At 38.7% G+C, this 22,085-nt stretch overlaps 1 protein-coding gene across 1 annotated transcript; it reads right to left on the bottom strand.

Moving 5' to 3' along the window:
* Nucleotides 1–284: 284 nt before the first annotated feature.
* On the bottom strand, nt 285–21,532 carry esrp2 (epithelial splicing regulatory protein 2). The gene is made up of 15 exons (XM_039688594.2): nt 21,234–21,532; nt 20,591–20,719; nt 11,510–11,623; nt 11,092–11,206; nt 10,772–10,867; nt 10,582–10,636; nt 10,240–10,350; nt 9,807–9,939; nt 8,109–8,151; nt 7,355–7,656; nt 6,458–6,691; nt 6,158–6,356; nt 5,418–5,616; nt 4,800–4,983; nt 285–1,482 (listed from the first exon to the last, which is right to left on the bottom strand). The coding sequence occupies exons 1-15, from the start codon at nt 21,363–21,365 to the stop codon at nt 1,321–1,323; spliced, it is 2,208 nt and encodes a 735-aa protein (XP_039544528.2). The 5' UTR covers nt 21,366–21,532; the 3' UTR covers nt 285–1,320.
* Between the last annotated feature and the right edge of the window lie 553 nt (nt 21,533–22,085).

Here is a 22,085-nt window from a genome sequence, read left to right on the forward strand (position 1 = left end):
GCCAGATTTTAAAAGTGTGATTCCGAGACCTGGAAATGTCAAGGAGATTAAACTTCTCACGCATTTTTTTTTTACTGAATATAAATTGTTCTAAGTATGCCATAGAATTAGGATTAAATAAAAATATTTTATTTAACCCATATTAAGTAAACTGTAAAAGTCATGGGCCTTTGTTGTGGACACTCTGGGGAGCCTTGGTGTTAAAAAGGTTGAAAACTACTGATCTAAACAATCACTCAATGCTGGTCCAAATAATTTCACGTTACTACTTTGACACGCTAATGGTCAGAGCAATATCAATTTATTTGTTGCATATAAGAATCACATTTACACATACAGACACATTTCATACATTTTAAGGAAAAATGCCCCTTCTTTCTCTAGAGAGGTGTGACATTTTTGTTCAGCCTGTATTGCACTCCGGGTAATGTAGTCATGAAATACATAAAAAAAATAAATTCATGATTCAAGCAGCCTGCCATCAGTAGAAAAAAAAAACTGACGTAGACAACAATTCCAAAAAATTGCAAAGTCCAAAACGAGGAGAGACCACAGCATAGTTCAATCTGCACTTAACCTCTCATGGGGTCAGACTGGGGGCAACAGAATACACACCTCTATCAATTCAATTCCTTTAAAGAATGAGCAGTGAAGCATATAGAGCACACAAACAACTCATCTTTAACTTTAAATAAAATTTTCACTTTTCGAATGGATTAAACTAAAAATCAGTTCATGCAAGTCTTTGGAGTACATACTTGGTCTGATCTCTATTAAATAAGGAATAAGTCTGAAGGCTGTGTCAGTCCAATAGTGCAGAGGTACACTGGGAAATCCATCATGCTTGTTATGGTCTTACAGTATTTGAAAGAACATATTTGACTTTTTACATAACATTCTTTTATCCATAATGGCAATAAGTATTGCATTGCATTTTGTTTCTCTAGTGCCTAACTGGACTGCCCAACTGGAAGATCTCTGGTTTCATAAGGCTTGCAAGGCTTATACGTTTGCTTTTAAGGTCTCGAGTTAGGATAGAAGAGCTGTTGACATCAAAAAGACAGGAAGACTTTAGCATGCATGCCATTGATTTCAATTTTCCTCACACACATACACAAGCAGTGGGACAGTGCTACTGAGATGTTTAGCTTGTGTTTATATAAACATATATACAGTGCTTCTGCGTCAGGTCCCCTCCTAAACTACTACTTTGTGTCAGGAACAACTGTCTGAAAAGCCAAAAGACAGGCAATGATGGAGAAAGGGGTAAGACGGGTGAAGTGCGGTCCTCCCTAAGTGGGTGTAGCGGTTTGTGTGTGGTCACTCGCAGCAAACCAGACGGATGGGATGGCCGGAGAAGGGAAGATTGGAGCATTCGGCTACAGCATGTCTCGCTGCTTTCTCACTGGGGAAGGTCACCAGTGCCTCCCCACTACGCTGACCACTCCAGTTATACAGCACGAGCACAGAGTCCGCCTGGAGCTGCATCAAAACAATATTTAAAAACCAAGTAAATACATTTATACACACATATGTACACACATATACATGCAGTACCGGTCAAAATTTTGGACTTTTTGTCAGTCTCTTACACTCATCAAGCCTTCATTTATTTGATAGAAAATAAAGAAAACATATTTATATTTCAAATAAATGTTCTTTAACTTTTTATTCAAAGAATCCTGATAAAAAAGTATATTAGAATGATGTCTGAAGGATCATGAGGCACAGATTGAATGATGATAATTCACCTTTGTATCACAGAAATAAATTATAATTAAAGTATTTTCAAATACAAAACCATTATGTTAAATAGTAAAATTATTTTACAATATTACTGTTTATACTGTATTTTTGATCAAATAAATGCAGGTTTGATGAGCAAAAGAGACTTTTTTCAAAAACATTTAACTTAGTAATGTTTCCAAACTATTTCCAAATACACACACACACACACACACACACGGTATTGTTCAAAAGTGATATCCGAAGGTGATATTTATTTTCATGGCTTTAATGATTTTTTTACGGTAAACTTGGTTACAAAATTATTTGCCCAAAAAACTAAGTTTTTATTTTACTATGCAAAAAGCTCACATTGACTACAACAATCTATTAATCTTTTGTTTTTGCATGCGTTCATAATTTCTTTGTATGACTTATGCCAAATTGTGCGGCCGTATTGCAGTTATCATTGAGTTTTCACAAAACTGATTCCAAGTACAACTTAATTTGAACAATTTTTAATAATATTTGAATAAAGGGATATTTCAAATGAAGATCACTTTTGGCCACTATTGTACATAATGTTCCAGTGGTGACATTTATTTACAAATATATAGAAGGGCAAGATCCCTCCACATGCACATTAGAGTTCTATAAAGAAAAACAGGATTTGAGTTTGGATTAAACACCATTTACGCTTTTTTGCATAAACCCACTCCACACAGAATGTCTTCTTACAGTCAATCAAATCAGCAGAAAAGATGTAAAAGTATATACTTAGCCATTCATTAGGAACCTCTTATAAAGGCTGGAGACTTGCAGCAAGTTAAGAACAATGATGACAATCAAACCCCAAACCAATAAATCACATCGGAGAGAAAGCGCATTATTACAACAAGCTTCTTAAAACAGCAGCACACAGATCATTTAAGCATACTGGAGTAAATTATGCATGAAGCAGAGAGTGAAGATTCATTTACACATTCAAAAACAGAAGAGGATTACTGCACAGCAGTGCCGATTGGAGGTCACCCCTGAGAGGAGGAGTTAGCGTATTAGTCCATGCAGAAGCGAGGGGTTCGGGTCACGGGACATGATGGGAGCTTACCTGGGGGGGGGGGGGCTGCCCTTACAGACAAAGCCACTCTTTAGGCTGAATCAGGCTCCGGCCCTGCTCACTCACTCCAACCAAGCTGCTGTAGTCTTCAGGAGCGTACTACAGCACAACGAGCCACAGTCAGTGCCACAGGCCTCACGTTACACTCACAACAATCAGCACTTCAGCTACAGGTGACGCAAGAGTAGTATGCTTTTCTACTAAGGGTGTCAAACGATGTGCATGACATGGCAGTGAAAATACTTAAATTACAATTGATCATTATATTTGATTAAAAAAAAAAAGATGCATTGAATTGATCAACGATTTCTATTTTGAAATAAATTATTTTGCCCTTTCTATTCAAAGTATCCTGAAAGATAATATTAAGCGGTAGAACCGTTTTTAACATTGATGAGAAATGTTTCTTGATCATCAAATCACGGGATCACGTGAGACTGAAGACTGGAGTAATGATGCTGAAACATTTATCAGCTTTGCCACCAAAGGAATAAATTAAATTTTAAAATATATTCAAATAGAAAATTATACTTTCAAAATTGTAATGACATTTCACAATATTACTTAGACCTGAACTAAATTGAGGTCCCCATGGGTAAACAAGCTTATAAATCATATAGAATTATTATTATTATTTTTTTAAATATAAAAATGCAGAATGTTTCCTGTGATGGGTAGGTTTAGGGGTAGGGGCAGTGTAAGAGGATAAAATATACAGTTTGTACATTATAAAAACCATTATGTCTATGGAGAGTCCTTACAGTGTGTGTGTCAATCTGATATGGGAATCTTTTGTAAAATAAATGTCTTACATAAATACAATTTAAAATAATATATTTTCTAAATATTGAATTGTATATAACCATTAATGTATCAAGAATGTGGGAACGTTAGTAGTATTCAGACAGACTACCGCAATCTTGGTATAAGTGTAATTAAACTCCAAATTCCTAATTTAATTTATTAAGAATCAAATCATTGTCAGAGCACATATTCACACCCCAAGTCTACAGTATGTTTGAAAATGTAAAAACTAAAATCTAAACTAAAAGTACTGGGCATACTGAAGTATTCCTTAAAGTATTACAGTTCATTAACACAGGTCTGAAGCGTAGTGCCTTTTATCATTCAGAACCAAAGTAGTGACACCAGTGTATGCCAGAAATTCAACACACCACCCAAAATCCACTGCACAAAAAAAAAGAGAGAAGAACAGTCTGCATCATACAGGGTTGCATATAAGATGTTTAAGGATGAATGCACTATATAGAAAGAAAGAGGGGGGGCTGCAGACCACCTGCCAAAAAAGAAACACTTCCCGCACACAGAGTCCCACAGTGTGCATTTTGTATCAGAGGTTAAAAGCACACTTGGAGGGTGGACTGGGCTCGGATCCATTTCATTGGTTCAGCCAGGAGTCAAATCTGAACTCAGCATTTCACACACGCGCCACTGTGCTACGCTTTGTGAACAGTGTAACACACACACACCGCTCAGGTAAACGCACGCCGAAGACATTGTACTACCACCCCCACCACACATCTGGAAAATCTCCATGACTAGACATTAATATACAATGAGAGAGGGAGAGAGAGAGAGAGCACACAGACCCGTGCCCAAAACAAAGCAGCACTCTTTTCCACCTAACCATCCCTGTCTATAATAACCCCCTTCCCTCCTTCTCTGAGTGCAGGTGTCATACCGTCCACTGAAGTCTCCGCCTAATCGGCTGTCAGCTAATGAGAGGACAAAATGTACACAATCATTCATCATAAAACACTACAAAACAATAGAAAGTTCTTAAGATGTCTGCTGCTTATCCAACAGAAGTAGGGTCCTGATAAAGTCTCAGGTGAAAGTGTCAGGCACTGCTTGGGAAACCCAATTTTTTTTTTTTTTTTTTTTGAACTTGAGAACCTAAATGAATGAGTGAGTGAGTAGTGGAATGAAGAGTCACCTGATATCCCTGAAAGAAGCTGAGGATGTCTTTGACCCCGGCGTTGTACGGCAGGCCCTGCATTCGCACCAGTGCTCCGGGCTGAGGGGGGAGGAGGGCAGGGGCAGACTGGGCCGCCACAGCTGCCGCTACTGAACCCGGCGGGGCCGCAAAATAACTCATCGTGGAGGGAGAGACCGGTGGACTATTCAACAGTGAGAAAAAAAGGTTTTAAATCATGGAAAAAAGATTTATAAAGTGATAAAACAAATTGCATTATAAAATGGACAGTTTAGAATTTAAATTCTGATTGGAGGAGCTACATTTGAAGCTGTTGTAAAACAGCCGACTGATGTATACGTGACCACATATTTTATATTAATAGGTGAAGTTGATAAGTTGCTTAGCAACTGTTGGCAACATTCAAAAAGTTTGGGCTCACTTATCCGCTCAAAGGCTGCATTTATTTGATCCAAAAAATGCCATAAAACAGTAATGTTGCAAAATCTTACAAAAAATAAATAAATAAATAATAATAATCCTAAGAATTATCGTAAGGATTGTAAAACCTGAGGGTAAGGCTTCTAAACCGAAAAATGGCAAAATCTTAGCACCGATTTTTTTTTTTTTTTTTTGTACCTTGGGTAGTAGGTGGTGTAGCTCATGTTCATGTTCATGTAAAGCTGTGGAGAATAGTATGCTAAAGCATGTGCAGGGCTGTGTGTTGGGGCCTGTGGAGTTCTTGGAGTGGCCAGCAGGGGGGACTGATACAACGCTGCCTCAGTGGGAATCATAGTTGGAGTCGCATGAAATGCAGTGTATGTTGGTGGAGATAGACCTGAGCGGGACAAGATAAAGTGCTTTCTATTAAAATAAATACATTTGTTTTCATCAAAACAGGCAATGTGTAAATCTCTCTCATTCACACACACAGCTGACCTTGCACAAGTATGTGAATGTCATGTATACTTAGCTCATATGGCACAGGAAAAACTACAGTGTCCTCTGTTGTGGCGCGAGCACATACGGCCCATTCTCAAGCCAAGGTCAAACAACCAGATCGAATCACTCAGTAAACAACCCTTCCTTTAGTGCCGCTACAGGCTTGCTCTTTCTAAATGCCAAAATGTTGCACCTTTAGATCCATGAAAGAGGTGATCACACTGCTTTCTTGTAGATAAGCTGAAATCTAATCTCAAACAGACTGGTACACTGCACACAGATCAGCGTCTTTAAAACAGGAACCGATTACAGCTGCTGGCTCAGGCTAAATACTAACCCAAGTGAACAGAGCAGTTCCATCTATAAGCATTTGAAATAAAATAAAAATTAAAAAAAATCTCCATAAAATGAAAGCTTCCTTTCGGACAGTCTCTTACAAGGTAGTTTGCAAGGAGGTGGCGACAGGCCGCTGCGGTTAAGCGTTCCCCCCATCAGCACAAAGCTCATCTCCTCAGTGGAGCACTGGAACACCTCCACATAACGATCCTTCATCATCTTCTTGTGGCACTTCTGAGACACCATAAATGCACGGTCAGATGACTTCATCTGAATGAAGGCATCACCAGAGGGTCGACCCTAGAACGATGGACAGAGAAAAGACAAAAAAGAAAAAAAAGTCAGTGTCATTCTAATAAGGCCTGATGATTTTTGTTCCATTAGGTTCCTATTTAAGTCACCTGCTGGTTGAGGACCATGTGCACTCCGTGTGGTTTGATATCAATGGTATGTTCCCCCATAAACTCTAGGATGTCCTCGATGGCGGCGGTGTATGGCAGACCTCTCAGTCGGATGCAGTCTCGTGTGTTGCCGGTGGTGATGAAGGGTGGCGTGGCTAACACAGGCATAGATACCATTGGAGGAGGAGGAGGAAGTGTAGAGATCAGAGGAGTGGACATGTAGCGATTCAACACCTAGTTTAAAGATACAAGAGGTCAAGGAAATAGCATTAAAGAATTAGATGTTGGTTTCCTAGAAATGTAGGAAAGTCAATTTGTAGGGTTTTTTGTTCCAATTAATCCTCAGCGTAGCAAATGTATAAAGCAATAATACAAATTTTCACTAAATGTGGGTAAAAACATAACTGCTGTAATACATGTCAGTGTATCTGCTACTTGTTAGGAGGAAACATATTAACTGCCACAGCATAAATCCTCTACCAAGCAAGTATTTTACATTTAATTTTTGAATTCAATTTCTGAGCGTCTACTGTCGGGAAAAGTTTTACATGCCTCAAAAAAATTTTAAAACTACATAACTTTGAGACATTTTTCTAAAAGTAGCAAAAATGCACATTGGGCAATAGGGTGTCAAAACATTTCTATTGTTCTTGTTGTTCAGACAATAGAGCCTGAAAGTCAAAATGAAGGGTACAAAATTATTACTTGTTTTTAGCTGTTTTCTGATCCGTTTCATCATTTTCTCATTGATAATTTTTTTAATGGTATTAAAATACATACATTAGAAAAAATATATATATATTTTGCATTTTAAGATAATGACTTCCTAAAGACATGTTAGATGATCATGAATAGCAATGCTTGGGTCACTAAGGGTTAAATAAAACACATCTGTACCTGCTGGACCTCAGCTGCAGTGCTGCGGAAAAGCTCGATGTATCTCTTGCCCAGGATCTGCTTATGCTTCTTCAGAGAATTCTGGGCATATTCCTCACAAGCGAAGAGAACAAATGCATCGCCTGTAGGACGTCCATCTGGGTACTTCACAAACAGAAGCCCCTCCATCCCGTCCGTGACCGGGCTCTCTGGGCCCAGGAAGCCCAGAACATCCTGAGGAGTAGCAGTGAATGGAAGCCCGCGCATTCGGATTATCACCTGGTTTTCCTTAGAAAGGAACTGGGCTACCTCATTGGACGTGCCTGTCAAAAGAGGGGGAATTTTACATTTTAAAATGGCGAGTAGTTACGGAATGTCATAGACACTCTCAGCAGCTATCAAAGCTTTCAGCAGACACATCCACACGCACTGTAATGATATCTCGGCAGGCAGCTGTACTTTTACACCTGCTGTGTGTGAGGGAAGTGTGAGGCTTTTGAGAGGCTGCTGACCCATCTTACTCCCCGAGGGAATGGCTCCCTTTCTCTGTGGCCTGGCCAGATCAGGGGGCAGGAGAGAGGGGGAGTAGAGTTTCCCCATCTACCTGCCTAACATGAGTCAGCAAAGGAAAAAGACTCACAAAGAGCCTTTCATTCCCAAAGGGGGGGTGAACACACACAAACACACACACCTGGGAATAACGGACAGAGATTTACTCTACAAATGCTAAGAGTCTACTCCCGTTACAACTGAAGACTTCATGTAAATGTCTCACCTCCTGCAATCTTCAGAAATTCCTCCCCAGTCGCTTTATACACCTGTAACAAAATAAACGCAGAATGTCAACCATGGTGCTTATTGTATATAGCCATTTATACCACGATTTTGATCGACTGGAAGGGGTACATTAAAAATCGTTTAATGCATAGGTAGTTCCAAGTCAGTTTAAACACTTTTCTATATTAATGCACTGCTTTCATTGAAGCACATACACTTTACTCACACACAAAGATCAGAGAACACTCTGCGCACACCGAAACATATAGGAGCTCAGAAACCTCTCGCCAACGCTGCCCCAGTTAAAGACATGGGTGTTATTAGAAACTTGTCTCTCAAAAATTATATTACATGCATTACAAAAACAGCCTTTACCCACCCCAGAAAAATCACTTAGCTATGAAACATGTTAACGGTGTCTTATGCAGAAAGGTTAGTTCATGCATTCATGACCTCTGGACTGGATTGCTGTAATGCATAGGTGGTTGCTCTGCATCCTCAAACTAGCCGCAGCATTTTGTACTAAATTGTAGCTTGAGTTCTTACCAGGTCAAAACAAATATATGATCATATTATAACACCATATACAGTTCCATATAGGTTACAAAGTATTGCTACTGAACTATAAGGTAAACCTAAACAGTTTAGCTCCTGTTTATTTAACCGATCTTCAATCGCCTTACAATCCATCACACTCTTTAAGATTACAAAACACTACAAAAAAAACTTTTGGTAGTACCTAAGATTTCTAAGTCCACTAAAGGAGGGAGAGTGTTTTCACATTTAGCTCCTAAACTCTGGAATCGCCTTCCTGATAATGTTCCAGAGGGCATATGTCAGATCAGAAGCATATATCTCCGATTTACATTACCTTATATTTGTATAGAACACACACATATTGTCAATTGTCTTTTTTATCTGCATCTCATCATTTGTGCTATGAAAACTTCAGTCACTAAGACAAATTCCTGGTATGTGTAAACTGATATGACCATGTAATGTTTTAAATGTTATGAACAACACCTACACTTCTTATTTTCCATTTGCTTTCGGTTTCAACCTCGGAATGACCGTAAATAGAGATTGCACCAGCTTTAGTTAGAATCTAGCCTCGACAACTTCAGATGACAAAACACATGTGAAGAGATGATGGCAACCCCTACGAGCTCTTCAGATGACACACAATTTGTTGTAATCACGCTTACAACTTGTAATAATTGCTTTAATGAGCTCTTTTTCTCTGTCTAATAAATACATGATATTAGCTAACGGTATGATTTGTATTATCTAAGAACTGTACATTCCTGGTAATGTAGAAACTGTAAAGCTGCTTTAAAACGGTATGTAAATTGAAAAACGCTATACAAATAAATGTGAATCAAGAAGGAACATTTTATCAAGATGGTCGATTTGACAATGAGGTTAACTGTTTTTTGTTTGTTTTTTTTAGAAACAAAGCTTTAAAATAAATGAGTTTAGATATGCAGCTTCTTTGGTGTGCTGTGCTTTAGCATGCTGTTAGACTGTCATGGTAAACTCTCCAAAAAGCGGTGTCTATAAATTCATCCTCAACTCAAAGACTAGTCGGTTATGAGAAAATGTAAGTTTCTCACATGCCTAGTGTAAATTTTATATAGAAGTATTAGGACTATCTCAGACGATGAGATATTAAGATGCTGTAAGGAGATGAACTCACTTCAATGTATCTGTTTCCCATGTGGTGTTTATGTCGATCCAGTGCCATGTCTCTGTGCTCAGAGTTTATAAAGCGCACCAGAGCTTCCCCGTTCCTCCGCCCCTGAGCATTTAAACACAGCGCAACGCCACCTCTGAAAACCACAACATAACACAACACACACACAAAATCAAAGAAAGACAGAGATGCAACATTTAAAACTAGTTTGATCCCTTGAACAATTTGCTCAGTATGATACATTAGCTTTGACTTTCCAAACAAACCTACTTTTCCACAAGTAAAAGTCCTGATGGGACATTTGGCTGGATTTGCCTTTGAGGTCTTACAGAGTTTTGCATTACACTGTTAATGTGTCCTAAAGGGTCTTTTCTGAGTGCATGCTCAGTGTCATTGCGAGTGTGTGTTTCAGTGTTACGGTGAGATGTAATCTTACTTGGCAATGTTGAGGCCCTTGAAGAAGCGAGCGATGTCCTGATCAGACGACTGCCATGGCAACCCACGAGCTCTGATGACCGTCTCGCTGTCCACAGCTTCTGTCTTACTACTGGAAATAGCACAAATATGCAGACATACAGATAAACCTCATGCTCAGAAGCATCCTTATGGGTCTTATGAGAAAACTCCACAGATGTATTTTGAAACCTATGGTCAAAATCAACAACTCAACAAATTAATTTGTTGTCAGCAGCAGTAAAAAGGAAACTGCTCACAGGAACAAAATACACTGTTTACAACAACAAAAATCAGACCACAGTAAAGGTGACCAAGTACATACCATGCTCCAGATTCAAACTTGTAGTTTACGGTTTCAAAAGTGGAGAATTTGTGATCTACAAAAAAAAAAAAAAATTGAATCATGAGATCACAAGCAACATGGTCAGTTGTGCACATCAGAAGTGAAATACGGAACATGTTTTCTCAATTTATAAACGGTACAGATCAATCCACAACGCTGCATGACTCACTGTAAGGCTCAGCCAGGAGGTGCAGCATCACCAGAACCATGTTCTCCACTTCTCTCAGTCCAGCCTCCTGATCCACCACTGCAGGAATACACACGTCTGACAGCAGCGTCAAGGCACATACATGACATGCACACACATGAATGCACATATATTCCTACTAAAACAGCTGAACATGCTTCTGAAAAGAACTAGTACATGCAAAATATATATAAATATAAATCATTTTGGTTACCAAATGACTTTTTTTTTTAAAATAATATAGGCATTGGTAACAAAACAAATATACGCACACACAAAGCAAGGAAAAAAATGCAGGATACAGTCCAGCATGGAGGAGATCGTGAGATCTTTGGCGGTGCCTGCGTTGGGGCAGCATTTGTGAAACTCTTTCTTCAAGTCCACAAACGTGTAGAAGCACTCTGGCAGGACCAGATTCTACAACAAAACACACAAAGGCAAATTAAAGGAATGCAGGTAGAAAAATATGTTTAGGAGGAGCCCGAGGGCAGGGCAGAAGAGAGAGAACAGTAAAGAAAGAGGACAAGGTTTAAGGCAGAATGGATTGAGAGCGCTTTAATGTCCTCTCGATGAGCATAACATTCCTGTGAGGATTATAACATGTTGCAGCTAAACAGATTATACCACAAACTGACAGCTAATTTAGAAAAGTCAGAAAACGCACTATTTTGTTTCAGTTAAAAAAATACACTCAAGGATGAAGGCATGTTTGCGGATTACCTTTTTGGAGGCCTCGGGGTGCAGCACCTGTCGGATAAGAAGTGGTCCGTCCACACAAAGTGTGTAGGAGCTTCTGCCCAGAGACTTTAGTTCAGCAGACACCGACTGATGAAACTGGAGACGGAAATTAAACAGTAATAGAGAGAAGGAATGGAGAAAAAAAAATGATTATTTCTAATCTAAAACGCCACAGCATTGAAGTGTAGGCATTAGATTCACTTCCCTTTATATCTACTCTGTTCAAAAGTTTGGGGTCAGTAAGTTTTGTTGTTTTTAATGAATAAAAAGTGTTTAACATAGATAAGAAATGTTACCTGAGCAGCAAATTCATACATTAGAATGATTTCTGAAGGATCGTTTGGCATTAATTGAAGACAATTCAGCGTTTAAAAAATAAACTCCTTTAAAAAAAAAAAGGAACAATAATATTGTTTTTAACAGTATTTTTGTTCAAATAAATGCTGCCTTGGACAGCATATACGGGGTACAAAGGGGTCGAAATCCAAATGACATTTTTGCTCCCTTAAAAGGAAAGGGTAGCTATCTGTAAGACCATTCGAAACCAAAAGTGAGCAACAAAATCCCCTAGGAAAGGTCATTAAAAGGGTTAGTTCACCCAAAAATTGTAATTCTCCATTAACAGCTACACAACTGACATTTTGACGCTTGAAAAAGGTTAATAGAGAGTTTGCAAAATGGATCCATACGAATTAATCAATCAATCTACTTTTATTTATAAAGCACAATAAAAACAACAGTAGTTGAACATTGTGCTGTACAGCAAAATAAATATCTTAAAAACAAAATCCGACCGCAAAGCTAAAGAGTAAGGGTGTTTACATCGAAGCCACCAATTTGACCATTCAAGATTAAAATTAAGGACACTTGTAGGTAGTAGGTTTCAACCTTGTAGGTTGAAAACAGGTAGGTTTTTAACTTAGATTTAACTCAGACTCAGTGGATATTTGTCTTAAAGATTCAGGAGGACAATTCCACAGTTTTGGACCAACAACAGAAAATGCACGGTCACCTCTCGCCTTCAGCCTTGATCTTGGAACCATCAACAACCTTTGTTGAGATGACCTCAGTGATCTAATTTCAGAAGATCAGATAGATAGCTTGGAGCTAAATTGTTCATGGGTTTAAAAACAAAGAGCAAAATTTTAAACTCAATTCTATAACAAACTGGTAGCCAGTGCAATAAACGCAGTATTGGGGTAACATGATCAAACTTCCTGGTGCCAGTCAAAAGTCTGGCTGCTGCATTCTGGACCATCTGAAGACGACTAATATTGGACAGACTCATTCCAATATAAAGAGAGTTGCAATAGTCAAGTCTAGATGAGATGAACAAATGAATCACTCTCTCAAACTCTGCAAATGTCAAAAAGCTCTTTGCCTTAGATAATAGTCTTAACTGGAAGAAACTAGATTTAACTACGGCACTTATCTGTTTGTCAAATTTATTAAGTGGTTTTGTCCAAATTTTCTCAACAGACATGATCGCTTTATACGCTGACCAGATGTATTTTTGGCTTTTATTCACATATACACATTCATCAACTCGCACATCAGTTATATGATAAACTGAAGCTCAAGCATGCTCTCTTGCAACGCATTCTCACCCCAAGGCGTCACCTTTGACCATGCTTCAATATTTGACGTTTTAGGCGCCCTTTAGCGTCACTTACATGACGCGATCCAACTGACACTAAAGGAAAGCGTCAGTTAGAGGACGCGGTTAGTTTTAGGTCTGGGGTGGGGGTAGGGTACACACGATCCTAGGGTGTCATCTAACTGACGCTAAAGGGCGCCTAAAGCGTCAGATATTGAAGCATGGTCAAATGCTTCCCAAGGCGTCAGTTAGGTGACGCTTTGGGGGTGAGAATGGGCTGTCTCTTGACAGGCGAGAACCAATGAGATTGATTGTCGTGTTATCGTGAGATTTATTGTCGTACATTTCAGCTTCATCAAGAACCAATGAGGTTTGGTCTCGCACGTCAAACAGGTTGGGTTGCGCTGCTGTTTATGCTCGCTGATCAATGTTTACATACGAATAAAAGCCTAAATTTAGTCTGTTCATCACAAAGTGATCGGGTCTCTTCAATACATTTTGGACTAAACCGCTCAATTAATATGGATTAGTATTACAATCTCTTTACGAACATTTTGAAGCCTTAAGTGATAGTTGTGTAGACGTCTATGGAGAGTACAGAACTGGCTCATATTTTATTAAAAATAACTTTCCAAAGATAAACTAAATTGTTACGGGTTAGGACCGACATGAAGGGGAGTAATTAATGACAGCAATTCCATTTTTGGGTGACCTAACCTTTTAATGCTGTTAGTAAAATGCACTTACATACACCCATAACCAACCCCTAACATTTGAGTAGTAGTGTGTATAATCTTAAATTAACAGTTGTGGTTGTACACAAACCACAGATACAGGCAATCATGGGAGATACTGAAAGATCATCATTATCATTAGTTTATCATTTATTATTTGTAGCTTGTTAAATAAACTGTAGTAGGAAGTTCAGGAGTTTCAGTTTAAAAACAAGCAATGTCAAGGGCAGCACAGAGGACACCCACAGTATGTTGTAATATGTGCACATGCTTCTTCGTGTACATGCGCATGCGTGTGTTTGTTATTAAGCAGCTGGTCAGACTGGTTTGGTGAAAATACAGGAAGTGAGCCATGGCAGTCATTTCGGATGAAGTATTTCACATGACAGAGAGCGTTAGATGACAAAACAAACGCTGGGTGTTTGTCCTACTCTTAAAACACAGCACCTGTTCATTCCCAGCTATAGGGGCTCCCACATTCAACTGTGTTTAACAAAAACATTAGAGTCTTTAATGAATCATTATAGATGTTTAGTAAAAGTATCCATCTCTGCATCAGTCAAAAGCAGTGCAGGCAAACCATCGACTACGACATGACAGTTGATTTGAGTATTTCGTGTTAATCACGTTATAGCAACTAAGTAACATAGAAAAGAGACAATTCAAAGCAGAAGGAGTCTCACAAGTCAAAACAAAGAAGAATGTGTTATAAAGGGCTGTTCTTAGGCTCTGAATGAAGCAAAGTTTAGTTGTTTGTGGTTGCCAAGCAACTTGCCTTATTAAAATACACAATTTTACAAAGACTCCGAATAAGAGTTGGAACGATCAGTTTTATAATATTGGTTTTATTGTTTTGTATGTACTATTTTTAACTTGAGTGTTAACTAATGTTAAGCCATTTTTGCCTAGACTCATCTTTTGGTTTGCCTTCATGCTTTAAAATATGCTGTATAAACAAATGCCTTCATTATTGATTGGATTGTCACAATCAATAAGAGTAAAATCCAAAAGGTTATTAAAAAGATTTATAAATTAGATATACATATAATATATAATACATATGACACACAATTTCTCTGTGATATTAAAAATCACACTCATGATATAATGTTTAAGTTATAGTATACCACACACACAAAGTGGATTTTTGATCGAACAAGACTCTAGTGACGATGCTACATAAGATCCAGGGTGGCACCAGCCCACTCAGGGGTGCGTTTCCCGAAAGCATCGTTAGCCAACTATGGTCGCGTTTGGTCGCGAAATTTTGCGTTTGGTGAACTAATAAAATATTAAAACTCAGTCAATTCAATATATTGAGTACAATTATTTAATTGTGTTCCAATATTGTGGACTAGCGCTCTCGTTTCATACAAACGCAGCTCCCGCCATTTTGTGGCGATTGTTTTGTACACTGTTGGATAAGGTAACAAACGTACGATTTTAAAACTGTTTCATCTTAAATCCATATCTCTTATCTATAATCATATATAATTATAATCATAACTCATAATTATTTATGCAGTGTAATAAGTGGTATGACTCTACAGTGTCCCTTAAATGTCCAGCTAACTGCCCTCTAGGCAGAAGCTTTGCGTTTAAAGAGCTAATAAAATATATGGAGTCTAATTATTTACTTCTGTGGCTAGCCGTGTAATAAGCAGAATAATGTATCCAGCCAGTTGTTATCTCAGAATAAACCCCATCAGGCAGACGCAAGAACTGATCAACCTGTCGTGGGTTTATTCTAAGATAACAACCGGCTGGATGCAAATTATCCCTCACTTGATTTAACTAATCCTAACTGTCAAATTATTTGCATCCCATTTAATGATGTAATTTAAGAGTAGGCATATAGGTCCATCCTATTTTACCTAGGTCCACTCACTTTAAAATGTCTGGCCTCACCACTGCTCAGAACAACAGTTGGGGAAAGGAATCATTGAACATTTCAAAGATATAAACCAATCCGCAATGAATTACAACAGAGAAGGGATGGACCATTACAGTGCTTGTCAGACTATGGCATGCAATAAGAGAACAGATAGAACCTTTGTGGCCTAATTTTCATATCATTTAATGCCAGATACTGATAACACAAGCCAACGTTGCCTTTACCCAGAACAAAAAAGCAAAAGCAGCCAAGACACATTGACAAAAATGTAAAGATCGTTTAACCTTACAAATCTACAAGCTGGGGATTTCAGAAAATTTTAGAGCAGTTTAAAGCTCTCAACCAATAGAAAACATCTGAAGGCAGAACTGTACATTCGCGTCATGCACTTGGATTATGACGTGCTGTTTTTCTACATAACCAGTCCATCTTCATACCTCACCCTAATACGTGGCTTCAGTTAGTCATTAAGAGATTAACTAACAAGACTTTTGTAAATACCCGACAATTCCAAGTCAACAGCTTACATCTCAACGAAAGCTTTAGAGGGACACAGTGAGCATTATTTTGTATGTGCGCACTAATGTATTGTGTTCATGACTGTTTTTACAGCACAAGCTCACCTTGCACAAATTAGCAACTGCAATAATTAAGTGCAAGCCTAATTTCTATTACACAAACATTCAGCTAAAACACAGACACACCCTGTGCCAACAAATGAGTGAGCAGATCAAACTCCAAATATGAAGCAAGATATGGAGGGTATCATTTCACTGGATCTGAGTTTCAGTTTCACATTCTCCTCTACCATGATGTCAGTGACCGTGAGAAATAACTTTAATCTTTAGCATGACAATTAGGTTGCGTGTGAACGCATGTACAAAGATGGTCAAATGGCCCTATTTAAGGTAGATCAAAAAGCATGTAAAGAACAAAATCCCTTTATGAAAGGTTGTTCCTTAAAGTGGGCATGAAATCAAATTTTACAAATCTTCTGTTTATTAGTTTAGTGTTTATTATAAATGATTTATCTGTGCACGTCACTTTTTTTAAATTCATGTACCCTTATAATCTTTAATTATTTCCTAACGATATCAAAACGACCTCTCTTCTATTTCGGGCACGTGCAATGGCGAAATGGTGCGGCCAGATCTGATGAGGGCGCGGCTATCGGTGCACTGCCTCTCAAGAGAATCGCATTCAAATCTGCTTCCATTTTGTTTGCAATGACCAATCTAAACTTCCGTTTCACTCCGACTTCAAGAAATTAGATGGTAATTTATGGACGTTTAGCCACTTATTGCAACCACATGAATTTGAAACGTGGATTTTTTAAATCCATCGCTCGTGTACACACAAGGGCTATCAGATTTTTTGCTTTTTTTTAAAAAAAGTCTCTTCTGCTCACCAAGGCTGCACTTATTTGATCAAAAAAGTAAAAGCAATTTATTCCTGTGATGGCAAAGCCGAATTTTCAGCATCATTACTCCAGTCTTCAGTGTAACATAATCCTCCAGAAATCATTCTAATAGACTGATTTGCTGCTCAAGGAACATTTATTTCTTATCATAAACATTGAAATCCATTGTGCTGCCAAAACATATTTTTTTTGTGTGAAAAAAATAATTTATCGTTTAGAAAAAAAAAAATTCAGAATAACTGCACTCATAGAAGAAATGGTTCTATTTAGAACCAGAAATGGTTCCATCCCCCACTTCATATATGGAACTGCAAAATGGTTCTATAGAGCCATTTTTTTGGTAAAAGGTTCTATTGGCCAAGTATGGAACCCCAGGGTTCTATATAGAACCCAGAGGAACCCTTTTTTTAAGAGTGTATAGAACCTTTTAGGGGTTCCAAATACGTAGCATAGAACATTTTCTTCTAAGAGTGTGCCCCCAAACTTTTTAAGCGGTGGTAGGATTTCATCATTTTCATCAAACGCTGAGCATGAAATTTATAATTTGCAACCGGATTAAATAAATCTGAAATGAAGATTTAGATAAACAATATTAGATGCAGAGGTTTGCATCAAACAATCTTAATAGTTACAAACATGAAATGTTCTGACACGTAATTAAGGTAATATTAGGAATCTGTTTGTTTGTTTTTTGTGAAGGGTGTAACAAATGATGAGATCATGAGACACAGTAATGCCCTGTACTCACTTTAGGTATGCTGCCCTTCAAAGTTTGTAGGACATAAATTAGTGATGCTTGCTTTTGAGTGGAACTCACCCGGAGTGTGCAGGATAAAGTAAAGTGGGAGTGTTGTAAGATAAGGGAACCGGATTTATCGAGGGAACTACCAGGATGTTTAATCAATCACATACAACCGGTTTTCACTTAATCCATTCTGTACTTACTTTATGCAATGCTGTAAATGAGACACAAAACCCATCTAATTCAGGTCTGTAAATGACCATTTCACTGATGGGAAGTCTGTGCTTTCCGCTCTAAGGCTGAATAAAAGAATGGATGAATGTGTCAACTCATCTTTTCATAGAGGCATTTCTTAGAATCCTCAATGAGCATTGACAGTCTGTAGAGTAATAAAGCTCTCTGCTCATCACACAGGTACTGACATGCTCCTGCCAGCCTGATGTGCTTTCTCAGCAAGCTCAGAGAACACACACACTTTCTCGAACACACCCAATGCATCTTGAACACACCCAAGATCCTTTTCTACCACACAAACACTCTTGAGCTCAAACAAGTAACAATTTTATTCTGCTTAAAGTCTTTTCTCCCTCACACCCACACAGATGTGTTAACACCAAACCATTCCCACAGTGTTAGCTGTGTCTAAAGCAGGTGCAAAGCCAAAGCGAGTCATCCAGAGAGTCCCAGCAGCTATAAATGCACAGCACGGATCAGCCACTAAAGCTCAGAAATACAGGTTTGACATTGACTCAAATCTGTTAGTAAGATGGAATGAGCCACATTAAAAGCCTTCCAAATACCAGTTTCCTAACCCAGACACACTGGTAAGAACGTATTTTATCAACCAGTGAGTCACAACAGTGAGAAAACGGATGTTACGGATGTGTTACAATTCCATAAATATGGATCTTTCTTGAAAGAATCTTTCACTGAAGACAGCAGGTCAAGGCCCTAATTGGATTGCCATGATGACACGTTCGAGCGATAAACAGTTATGAATTAAAAATGCACATACTTGATGTTAAAAATTGTTAATGAAAAGAACTTAATCCTGTGCTCTAATTTGTAGTTTTAATAACAATCAGTGTATATTTAATACATTCAATGTATGGAGGGTTTTTTTGTTTGTTTTTTTACCTGCGATTATTCAAGTGGTGCAATAGGCTACCTGAAAAACTTCAAGCACTCTTTATTTCACTTACATCTTTCATATTGTATTTAACCTATTATTTAGAATTAGTTTATCTATAAAATAATAAAATCACAATATTAATAATAATACAAATAAAATTATATTGTTATTGTAAAATAAAACATCAATAGTGAACAGCCAATCACATGCCTTGAAACAGAGAAACTGTGATTCACTTCTCAGCGAGATGCTTTTCTCTCTTCTAAACTAAAAGCCAGAAAGTGTTCGATTTAAAAACCTTTTACCATGTATTGGCCTTTAATATGGAGAAAGAAAAAAAACTGGGGTAGTGACTATTGCGTCAGAGATGCTTTGCTCACAGCTGATTGGTCCAATATTGGCTTTGAGATCTCCTACCCAGCCGTGGAGCACAAGTTACTATAATGTTGAACACTGCTCAAGCCGAGCCACTTTCAATGTGCCTAAAACCAAGGGTTGATGGCTTGGTGCAAACTTAACTGAAACATACCTGGCTATCCAGCTAAACCAGCTTCATGGTATAGGCCCCTGATGTAAGTGGGTGCATTTATTTGCATTGCTTTAAATTTGAAAGGACAAACACAACAGAAGAAAATGAACTGAACAAATGGTTTGATAGTGTCTCTCTTTCTGTCTCTGGCATGGAGAAATTGATTTCACTAGTTAATATTTACAGAGCCTCTTGGGGATAGGCTACAACTAAATCAAGATAACATGCAAACGCCACCACTCAAATGTAACAAAGGTATGCAATACAAATATGAGAAAATTAAAGCCCCTCATTTGTACTTAAAAAAGAAATATGTAAATTCCAACAAACGCCTAGTCTCACAACTGAGCTTAGACTCTGAACTCTAAATAATTTTCTGTGGGATAGTAATGAGAAGGTGGGGGGTGGGAATAGGTTTACGGAGTACAAACAAATTCTCTCTGCGTCACAGTTGAGAAACACGTTTGGCGACATCTGCTTTTTGTCAAAACATACGTGCAAAACTGGCGAGCAACTTTTAACTCATCGACAGCACAACGTGGACAGCAGAAGAAAAGAAAGGCAGAAATATCTCGCAGAATATTTTTCATTATATTCCCCATCTATGATTCAGTTCATCATCCCCCTGTGTTAATATCACTCTTGCTTACTCTCAACTCAATGACATGGGTCTCAGGTGGGTGCACTCGCAAGTAAACATTCCGTCTTCCAGATGTCAGCTGAACACACCAGTCAACAAGACTAGACCTGCACGCTCGCCTAGAGCAGAGCGTCTATGCCTTCATCCCCACACCCAAACCATTTCAAAATCAATCCAAGTGTGCAATACCAACTAGACTTCTTACCTTAAGCTGTTGACATATGAGCCACTGTGTTATGTGGCTTTTAGTTTGTGATAAAACAGACTAAAATGTCTAAAACATTCCTAAGCATCGGACAAGAAGGTATAAACAATGTATAAAGACACAGACCAACAGACTGCATGAAGGCGCCTCTCTCTCTCTCTCTCTCTCACCTGCTGCAGGACGCTCTCCAGCGGCTCGGCCTTGCACAGCTCCTCCGCCGTGAGCCCGGTCTCCTGCTTGCACTGCTCCGACAGATCCACGCTGTCCGGCTGTACTAGAGTCCGCTGAAGCTTGCCCACCTGTTAACAACATCATCTCTTTCAACCGGCCTCGCAATGCAACTCTAGCGGGTTTTGTCATTGGCGCGCCCTTACACACCTGGCCGTCGAGAACACATAAACAATGTTCAATGTTCTCTACGCACCATTGCTGGTCTAATTAGGCAGCCCAGTGGCTTTGATACCGAGTCACTATAGCGAAAATGTTGATATCTCATTCTGAGCAGTGTGTTTGTGTAAATGCAAAGCAGACACGACAGGGTTACTGACCTACAGGCGACGACATGAACCAAAAAAAGCACGCTTTCGTCAATTGAGGCTCAAAAAGACGGCATTATAATGCTCTAATCAAGCTGTCAAATAGATCGTCAAATCAAACAGCTGTTGAATATAATGTAAATCAAAATGTAGCGCATTTAAGTTTCTGAAAGCGCACCTGGTTGGTGGATGTCAGCTGTCAAGGTGGTTTCTAATACTAGCACATTGTGGGTAGTTTAAAGTTAGAGACCTCACATCAGGGTCAAAAGGTCCGTACCTTATTCTCATGTAGATCCACAATTTGCCACACCAAGAGAATTAATTCCCTTTCATCCGACCCCAGTTTACCCCCATTTGCACCAGCTGTTGCCCCAAAGAACACCACCAGAGTATCACTGTGCGAAGCCATCAGGGACCACAAGGGTAAAAACTACAATTAAGAGCAAAGATCAAATAAAACAGTAACACGAGGGTTCACCTTTCTCCAAGAGAAGCAAACAAAAGAAATGGAAATTCAATTGAAATACACGAGGAAGGACAGAAGATTACTCCAAGAGAAGGACACGAGAGAGAGTGCGGCACGAGACTCTACCTGTTGCTGTACTTGTGTGTTCTCTATCCAGAGTTACTGGTTTGACTGGTAAAGAAGGCAGGAAAAAAGTCCTGGTTCGTCTCACGCTACCCCATAACAAGCCCTGAAGGCTTTTCTCGCTGTCTCGTTTTTTCTTGGTTACCTGGTTTTGGTTCGGCCTCCCTGTTTGGAGTCAATCTCCTGAGGGAGCACGTTGATTGGTTGGTTTGTAAAGGTGAGGGCGGGGCGTATTACCACGGAACCTATGTAACACGCTAGGATTGGTTTATATATTATGCGCTAGGAAGTGGGAGATAAGATCAGAATTCACTCTGTCCTGTGCTTTGCTGTTACACACACACCTAAAGCTGCGCTGTTTAGCCAGCCAACTTTATCTTCTGTTTTTTTTCAATACGTAGGCAAGGCTACTAGTTAAAAAAAAATGCACTCAATGTTTTAACTAAGTTTTACGTTTTTAGAAATAAACAGTAGAATATTGCTTATGTTTAAAACGCGAGTGTTCACGAGTGTTTAAGGGATATGGACATTCCCCCGCCA

This window comes from Pimephales promelas, chromosome 1, assembly GCF_988280905.1.
Source record: "Pimephales promelas chromosome 1, fPimPro1.hap1.1, whole genome shotgun sequence".
NCBI lineage: Eukaryota > Metazoa > Chordata > Actinopteri > Cypriniformes > Leuciscidae > Pimephales > Pimephales promelas.